Source organism: Equus asinus, chromosome 8 (genome assembly GCF_041296235.1).
Source record: "Equus asinus isolate D_3611 breed Donkey chromosome 8, EquAss-T2T_v2, whole genome shotgun sequence".
Classification (NCBI taxonomy): Eukaryota; Metazoa; Chordata; class Mammalia; order Perissodactyla; family Equidae; genus Equus; species Equus asinus.
Window position 1 is genome coordinate 64,796,497 of NC_091797.1, and position 9,442 is coordinate 64,805,938.

General features: G+C 46.6%; 1 protein-coding gene across 1 annotated transcript; it reads right to left on the reverse strand.

The window, feature by feature from the left end:
- Window positions 1-7,417: 7,417 nt before the first annotated feature.
- Window positions 7,418-9,052, reverse strand: FAM50B (family with sequence similarity 50 member B). Its single transcript, XM_014867452.3, has one exon. The coding sequence runs from the start codon at window positions 8,989-8,991 to the stop codon at window positions 7,984-7,986; it is 1,008 nt and encodes a 335-aa protein (XP_014722938.1). The 5' UTR covers window positions 8,992-9,052; the 3' UTR covers window positions 7,418-7,983.
- Window positions 9,053-9,442: the final 390 nt, after the last annotated feature.

Consider the following 9,442-nt stretch of genomic DNA (forward strand, 5'->3'; position numbering starts at 1 on the left):
TTAAAAATTCTCTACAAGTATGTGTTACGTTTATAACATAAAAAATAAAACCCAATAAGTTTCATTTAAAAATTATACCAAGCTCTAGAGAAGGCAAATGAATCCAGGTTAAACAATATTCCAGGACACTTAGGTTAGGATTTTTTTTCCGTAAATACCCACGGCTTCACTAATTTCCCTTGCTCTGTGAATTCATCGAATTTGTGCGCCAGCAATGGCCCTGCTTCTCTCCGTCCTGCGTGGGGCAGCAGGTCTGACACAGTCCTGACGTTATTCAAGCTCCATAAATCCACAAATGAGCATGCCCATTTGTAACCGTGCAGATGTTGGACACGGCCCATTAGGAGAAGTGAGACGATGCCATAGCAATTTAACCCAGGGAAGAATAAACAGAGCGTGGAAAGCCATATGCTTCTGTAGACTAACAGAAAACAGCTGTCTTCAGGCTGCCGAGGCTAGGTATGACATCTCCGAGAACAAATTTCTTTACCATTCTTTTTAGAACATAATTCTTTCTTCCAGCCAGAATCTCTTTTCCAGCACTTGGACCAGACCCCCTTTTCCAAACATGTCCACACCTCTGGACAGAGATCTCTGTAGTGGTTGACCTGCCACCTATTGGTGTCAGACAGTGAGGTCATCCAGACTCTGTGAAGTCAGCCTTCATAGGACAGGTCTGAGGGCCCAGGGCAGAGATGTGACTGACAGGGGAGGCCACAGGGACTCAGGTACAAACTGGAGGGCAGGTATGGGGCTAAGAGGGCTCTGGGGTGCCACTGTGGGTCCCTGAAACAAAAGGCTGCCTGAAAAGCATGCCTTTAGTAGTCCTGCGAGGGCGGACCTGTCTGAAAGGGCTGTAGTCTCTCCTCTGCCATCCCCTCGTCTCATTCTGCTCCATATTTGGACAGCTGACACCCACTGAGCTCTGTTCTCTTACCCTCCATGTTTGCGTCTTTGCCTGCTGATCCAGGAGGGGACTCTCCTTTGCAGGGAGTGTCTTCATGTCTCTCCCTTCTTTATAAAGTCTCAGAGAGGAGACATAATGAGTCCTGGCTATTGAGAGCACAGTGTCTTTAAAACTGAGCTTCAGACACATTAGTGGGCTGAGAAATCAGTGTCATGGGTTGGAGCAGACATTTAAAAGAAAAAGGAAGAGGAGAAACAGAATGAAATAGGAACGAACTGAATTGAAAATATATATTTGGTCTTTGTCCCGGTTCCAGGCACACAGCTCCTAATACCCCTGAAATTTCCTGAGTGATAAGAGTGTCTGTTATTCACCCTGAGCCCCTTCTGACCACACGTGAGTTTATGCTAATGACATGACTCTTGCGGGGCCCCTAGACAGCTTTAGGATGGGCACTGGTTGCCGGAGGAACCAACCATGTGATTAGCAGGTTGGAACATTCACCCTCTGACCTTTAGGGAGGAGACAGGGGCTGGAGACTTCCAATCATCAATGACCAGTGATTTAATCAATTATGCTTATGTAATAAGACCTCCATTAAAGCCCCCTAGATGTATTATTCACCCTCTGTCTTCTCTTACACAAATGCTGGCATAGAATATGTATTGTTTTTCTTCTTGAGTTTTTTCCCTACTTAAACACGTATCTTAGAGCAGAATGGCAGTGTGAGGAGCTTGGAGAAAGCTATCCTCCAGAAAGACATCTATTAAACTGGTCAAAAATACCAAAGACAATCATTCAAAATCCCTGGAAATAGATCAAAATGCTTACAACAAATTGAGAAGCATATATTCAGCAAACTAGACAAACACACAGACAAACACAGAGAAAACTCAGTACACAAACACACAGTAAGAACAGTGGGAGGGGGTGGCCTTCAAGCTAGTGGCTTCACCTGTTCCTGCACAGCTCTGTGTGCAGAAGAGCTGTTCCAGTGGGTTTGGCAGCTGAGCAGCAGCTCCCAACTTCCCTAGCTCTCCCAGTGGATTCAGCAGACAGTGGATATTGGCAGATCCCACTTACCACAGCTCCGTGTTGCAGAAGTCCTGTACCGAATGGGTGGTGGCAGCCAGGAGGGAGTGCCTGTTTTCCCACCCCCAACATAGAAAGAATGTGGGTGAGACTGACGAAAAGTACAACCCCCCATTTTCTCACAGCACTGGTTTGTGGGAGAACAGCTCTGGTAGTCTTGGCAGTTGAGGAGCAGCTCCCATCTTTTCCAGCTTCCTGAAGTGGAAGAGCTATTCCACGTAGATTTAGCAGCTGGTGAATATTGGCCAATCCCATCTCCCACCCCAACTCCCACCCCCCAGCTCTGGGCTGCCGAAGATCTATACTGGGCAATGGTGGCAGCTAGTCAATGGCACCAGTTCCCACCTCCCCCCAACACACACAGCTCCTGCTTGGTAAGGAGGATACAGGTGGTGCAGCTGGTAAAGAGTGAGTTCCCCATCCCCTTGCCTCCTCATGTCCTGATCCAAAACACAGAGATTCTGCCCAACCCAGGGGAGAGGTGGAGTAAGCCTCAAGACTGGCAACACCCTGCTCCGCTTTCATTGGATCAGACTGTGGAGCAATTTGTGCCTCAGGTTGTTATTGAAAACAACAGAGCAATCAACTAGCAATTAGTGGAGGCTAACGACTGAGTGTGATACCAATAGAGGCAGACTAGCCAGAAGCTTAATGAGGAGGTCAAGGAAAGAGACAGTCAAAGAGAACCCAGCTAAACCACAGTCATCACTGATGGTCAGGGACTCTGTGTGCATGCCCAAGGCTGAGTCCTCCAAAGAGGGACCGGAGAGGGAACGTCGGAGGTACCAGACCCTGGCTGAAGGTGGGGCAAACTTGTAAACTCTCTGAGCAGTGAAAGCAGTCTTCAAGCCACACACAGATCCAATGGCAAAAGGTGAAAATCTTTCTGGTTCAAGGGGTTTAAACACAACTTCTGATCAGAGGCTGACTGATAACCTACGCTGAGCCAGGGGTGATCTGTAGGAAACTAGGCTTAAAGATAAAATTGAGGGGAAAAAGTTTGAGCAGAGACATCAGAGGCTGCACAATGCAAGGCAAAAAGACTTCATTGAACTAGTCAAACCAAGTCACTAGACAAACAACAACAATAATGACCCCAGAAGGAGGAAAATCAGTATCCAGAGTTGCTACAACATATTGTCTAAAATATCTATTTTTCAACTAAAAATTGTGAGACATGCAAAGAAACAGGGAAGTATGACCCATGCACAGGAAAGAAAGCAGGTGACAGAAACTGCTTTAAAGGGATCCAGATGTTCGATGTAATAGACAAAAGTTTCAAAGCAGCTGTTATAAATATGTTCAAAGAACTAAAGGAAGATATGATGATGATGTCTCATCAAACAGAAAATATAAATAAAAAGACAGAAATTACAAAATAGAACCAAATGGAAATTCTGGAGTTGAAAAGTATAATAACTGAAATGAAAAATTCACTAGACTCAACCATAGATTTGAACTGGCAGAAGAAAAAATAAGCAAACTAGAAGATAGATAAATAGAGATTATGCAATGAAAAGAACAAAGAGAAAAGAAAATGAAAGAGAAATAAATTGAGCCTCAGAGAAATGTGGGACACCATTAAGCACATCAACATATATATAACGGGCATGCTAGAAGGAGAGGAGAGCAAGAAAGGAACAGAAGAAACCATTCAAAGAAATAATGGCTGAAAACTTCCCAAATTTGCTGAAAAGAATTGATCTACACATCCAAGGAAATCAATTAATTCCAAGTAGGATTAAAGCAGAGAGCTACACCCAGACATATCATAGTGAAAATGTTGAAAGTCACCAATTAAGAGACAATCTTGAGAGCCATAAGAGAAAAATGACTCATCATATGCCAGAGAACCCCCATAAGATTAATTGACTTAATCCCCAATAAACTGACTTCTCATCAAAAACAATGGAAGCCAAAGGCCATATTCATTGGGATGAAAAAATAATCCTGTGAATCAAGAAGCTTATGTTCAGCAAAATTATCTTTTAAAAATGAAGGTGAAATAAAGACATTCCCAGATAAACTAAAAATTGAGAGAATTCTTTGCTTTGAAAAAGGAGAAAAAGTTGGAGAGCACATACTTGCCTATTTCAAAACTTACTAAAAAGCAACACTTATCAAGACTGTGAGGTGCTGGCATAAGGACAGACATATAGGTCAATGGAATAGAATTAAGAGTCTAGAAATAAACCTATGTTTATCTATGTTTGAATGATTTTGTCATTGGGGTGTCAAGCCTATCTAATGAGGAAAGAACAGTCTTTTCAACAAATGCGCGGGAACAACTGGATAGCCACATGCAGAAGAATGAAGTTGGGCCTTTATCTCACATCCTACAAAAAAATAACTCAAAATGGATCAAAGACATAAATACAAGAGGCAAAACTATAAAACTCTTGAGGGAAAACAGGAGTAAATCTTTGAGTTTGGCCATAGTTTCTTAGATAGGATACCAAAAGAACGAGCCACAAAATAAAGAGATAAATTGGACTACATTTAAATGAAAAATTGGGGGCTCAAATAATACTCTCAAGAAAGTGAAAAGATAACCCACAGAATGGAAGAATATACTCGCAAATCATATATCTGATGTGGCACTTGTATTATAACATATAAAGAACTCTTAAGACTCAATAATAAAAAGATGAGGTACCCAATTTAAAACATGGGCAAAGAATCTGAATAAACATTTTTCCAAGGAAGATATACAAATGGCCAATCAGCATACGAAAAGATGCTCATGGGGACAGTCTGGTGATGTAGCGCTTAACTTTGCGCACTCCATCGACTGCGATGGCCCAGGGTTTGCTGGTTCGGATCCTGGGCGCAGACCTATGCACTGCTTATCTAGCCACACTGTGGCAGGTGTCCCACATATAAAATAGAGGAAGCTGGGGACAGATGTTAGCTCAGGGCTAATCTTCCTCAAAAAAAAAAAAAGATGCTTGACGTCAATAAACATCAAGGAAATGCTAATCATAACCACAATGAGATACTACTTCATACCCATAAGGATGGCTGTAATCAAAAAGGCGGATAATATTCAGTATTGGTGATGATGTGGAGAATTTGAAACCCTCATACACTGCTGGTGGGGATATAAAATGATGCAGCTGCTTTGGGAAACAGCTTGGCAGTTCCTCAAAAGTTTACACATATAGTTGCCATATGACCCAGCACTTCTATTCCTAGGTACCTACCCAAGAGAAATGAAAACATATGTCCACACAAACACTTGGACACAAATGTTCACAGCATCGTTATTCAGAAAAGCCAAAAAAAAAAAAAGGAAATAAGTGTCCATCAACCAATGAGTAGTGGACAAATAAAATGTGTTATCCATACATTGAAATATTACTTGGTCATAAGAAACAATGAAGTACTAATACATGCTACCACATGAATAAATCTTGAAAGCATTATGCTAAGTGACAGAAGCCAGACACAAAAGGCCACATACTGTATGATTCCATTGTTAGGAATGTCCAGAATAGGTAAATTTATAGAAACAAATGTATAGAACGGTGGGAATGGGGTGTGTCTATGATGGGTACCAGGTTTGCTTTTGGAGTGATGAAAATGTTCCAAAATTAGATTGTGGTAATGTTTTCACAACTCTGTGACTATACAAAAAATCACTGAATTGTGTACTTTAAACGAGTGCATTTTACAGGACATGAAATATGTCTCAATTAATCTGTGTTAGTTATACACGGCTCAGGGTCTCTCATGAGCTCCGTCACAGTGTTGGCTGGGGCCGCGTAGCTGGAATCGCACGTCCACAGTGAGGCAGTTATCAACTTGCCTCACCATCATAATTGGAGACTTCAATACCCCTCTGTCAGAAATGGACAGATCCAGAAGGCATAAATTCCTAAGGACATAGTTGAACTCAAGACTGCAGCTCCCAGCTTCCCTTGCAGCAAGGTTTGGCCAAGCAACCAAGTTCTGGCCAAAGGGATGGAAACCAAAGTATAGTCAGTTTACAGGAATCCTTAAGAGACAGCTGTTTCCTGGGATGTGGATGGGAGGTAACCGTAGCTATGGAGGCCACGTAGATGAAAGGACAAGATGGAAGTAGCCGGGGTCCTTGAAGCCACGCAAATTTCTCTCTAGACTTTTCTGAGGAAGAGAAATAGGCTCGGTAAGCCACTGTTACTTTGGGAGTTTTGTCACGCACAGCGGGCCTAAGTCTAAGTAACACCAAACCTGTTAAGAAATAGACCCAGGAGTTGGATTGTGGACAGCAGGTCAGTGTTTAAATGAGAGCTGGATTAGGGACTATGGCTTCACCTACAACCAAAGATGTGCGGTTCTACTATTAGCACGCTCTAAGTCGAGGTCTGGAGCTGATAAATTAGAAGTGCAGTCTATAGAGCGGACCTCTAGCCAGCCAGAGGTTTCTTAAGTCCTAGTGTGCACGTGAGTCACCTGGGGAGCTTGTTGGTACACACCTTCTGACTCCATGGGTCTAGGGTGGGAGCTGAGAGTCTGCTTTTCTATTAAGTTGCCAAGTGCAAATGCTGCTGGTCCGAGGATCACACTTGGGGTAGTAAGCATTCATTTCATACCCCACTGAAGTCAATCAGAGCCAAATCTGAGCCAGTCCTGGGCCCCGCCCCCAGTGCACTTACTGCATGGAGTCTCAGGGGAGGAGTTAGCAAGAGGTTGAGAGAAGACGATTCTGACTCGCTCCTTCTCAAACCCGACTGCACGTTGGACACCTGGGGAGCTTCAAAACATGCTGATGTCTAAAGGCCCACCCCCCTGAGATCCTGGCTCTGGGGTGATCTGGGAACTGGGAGGTTGAAAAACCTTCCAGATGATCCCAAGGGGCAGCCAAGGCTGGAACCCACTGCCCTAGAGGGCCAGTGTTCTGGGGGGAGTTCTTGTTCATAGGGTGAGGCGAGAGCTCTGGGAAAGGAAGAGTCCCTCCCCGCTGCGGGCTGAGACCACGGTAAGGTGAGAGAGGCCTCTGCCTGGGTGTTAAGGTAAAGTGGGGTGGGGGTTGGAAACTCTCAAAATTCAGGAATCAAGATAAAAATTTAAAACACTCTTTTTAAATATCAACATTAACACACGGAAATCCATGATGAATAAAATATCAAAATTTTACATAAAGATGGGTGTGTAAGCGTGCTGTGCAGAGCCATCCTGGAGCGTGAGGCACGAGGAAAGCGGTCATCTTGGCCATAGGCTGCACTTGCCAGCATTCTGTACTCCGAACCCCTCGGGCTAAACAGCCAGCTGTGAACACTGGAGACAGGGCTGCGCCCCCAGCTTGTGAGCCCCTCGGTCACCTGAGCCTGGGGAAAGAGATGGGCGGGTCAGCCTCCGCCCTCAGATGGTTCTGAAATGGGCCATGGCAGTCCTTTAAGTAAATTAACCAAGACCATGAGAAGAAGAATAGCAGACATTTATTGAGTTCTAGGTGCTTTACAAATATTGACTTATTTAATCCTCACATCATCTTATGAGGGAAATGCTATTGTTACCCCTATCTGCAGGCAAGGACGCTGGGGCACAGAGGTTCAGTATATTTGCCCAAAATTAACACAGCAAGTAAGAAGCTAAGTTGGGAATCAAACCCAGACGGTCTGGCTCCAAAGTCCGTGCTCATGACCACTAGCCTCAATGTTGTGACCCAGGTCAAAAACGCTCCCCTCATTCCCATTTCTGTCCCATGGTGTGCAGCGTCCCGTCATGGTTTCAACAGAGCTCTGTAACAAATCTGCACAGTAACATTACAAGTACCCTGAAAAAACAACCAATCAACCCCCAAATAACGTTAGTAATGGAATGACCAAATTTGAATAATGCGAACCTTTGCTCTTTATTAAATTTCAGGGATGAAGTTAAGGTCACCAAATTAAGCTGGAAGTTACAGGTCACAGAAATCTGAGTACTGACCGTTTTCCTATGCTGGTTGTCACTGCTCTGGCGGGGCGGGGGTGGGGCACGGGCCGGAGCGGTAGGGGGCGTCACCGGATCGTGTACTTGTCCCACTTCTTCTCGGGGTCGTAGGGCTCCCAGCGGCTGGCGGGGAAGATGTGCTTGTTCTTCTCGTACCAGCTCCGCAGCACCACCTTGCCGGCGTGCGACTCGTCCTTCTCCATGGTGGCGTCGCTCAGCAGCCGCACGTCGTCGTGCACGTCGAAGTTGAAGAGCGGCCCGCTCTTGCCCCGGGCCTTGGTGACGAGGAAGTCGTAGAAGGTGTGGTAGTGGGGCAGGATCAGGTCCTCTTTGATGTACATGAGCTGCTCCACGCCGGCCGCGCGCAGCTCGCGGAAGTCCTTGCGCAGACCCTGCAGGGCCTTCTTCAAAAACTGCTGCACCGTGCCGCCCTTGTGGATCCACACCGTGCGCCGGTGCCCCGAGCCGTCCCAGTAGCTGAAGGTCACCTCCATCTCCTCGCGCTTCACCCTCTCGCGCTTGGCCTCCCACTCGCGCCGCAGCTCCTCCCGCAGCCGGTTCTCTTCCTCCTCGCGCTCGCGGTCGGGCAGGAAGCTCGTGTCCACGTCGGGGTTCTTCCCCAGGTGCTTCTTCCTCCTGCTCATCTCCGCCGACTTGGGCCGCTCCCCAGCCGCCGCGCCCTCGGCGCCCTCGTCGCCCTCGTCCGGCGAGAAGGACAGGCTGGAGATCTTGCGCTTGCGCTCCTGCCTGCGCTCCTGCTCGCGCAGCGCATCCAGCCGCAGCCGCTGCGCCTCCAGCTGCTCCCTCTTGGCCAGCTGCATCTCCCGCTCCCTCATCAGGGCCTCCTGCTTGGCCTTCATGTCATTCAGGGTCACCAGACCCACCGTGCTCGACTTCAGCTCGGCCTCCACGGCGTCGTAATGGGCAGAGAATTTCTTGTCCACCTTCGACTTCATGATGGTCTCCTCGGCGATCCGCTGCTTCAGCACCGCCATCTGCTCCTTCTGCTTTTCGCGCTTCTTGATCAGGTGCATGGCCCGGCCGGCCTCGCGCATGGTGCCCTTGTACTGAGCCATGCCCGCTGCTCGGCGCGCTCAGAGCGACGCCTGCTTCCAGTGCCTTTCCGATGCCTGGGAATTGCGGGGCTAACTCATGGATTCTGCATCAGTGAAAAAAAAACACCTGAGTTAGAGAGGGACCAAAATAACAGTTTGATTAGTGTCCTAGCTCGGTGCATTCTAATAGAACTTTCCACGATGATGGAAATGTCCTGTAGCTGGGCTGACCCATAGGTAGCCATTTGAGGCTACTGAGAGCTTGAAAGGTGGCTAGTGCCATCGAGGCGCTGATTTTTTATTTTGTCAATTAATGTAAACTTAAATAGCTACATGTGACTAGTGGCTCTCATTCTGGACAGTGTAAGGCTGGGTTTTGGGAGCTGCACATGGAGACAATTGGGCTACAGAGCAGTTACCTGTTGAGGTCTCCTCACCTGTCCAGGTACCCCTGGACAAACACAGACGTGCC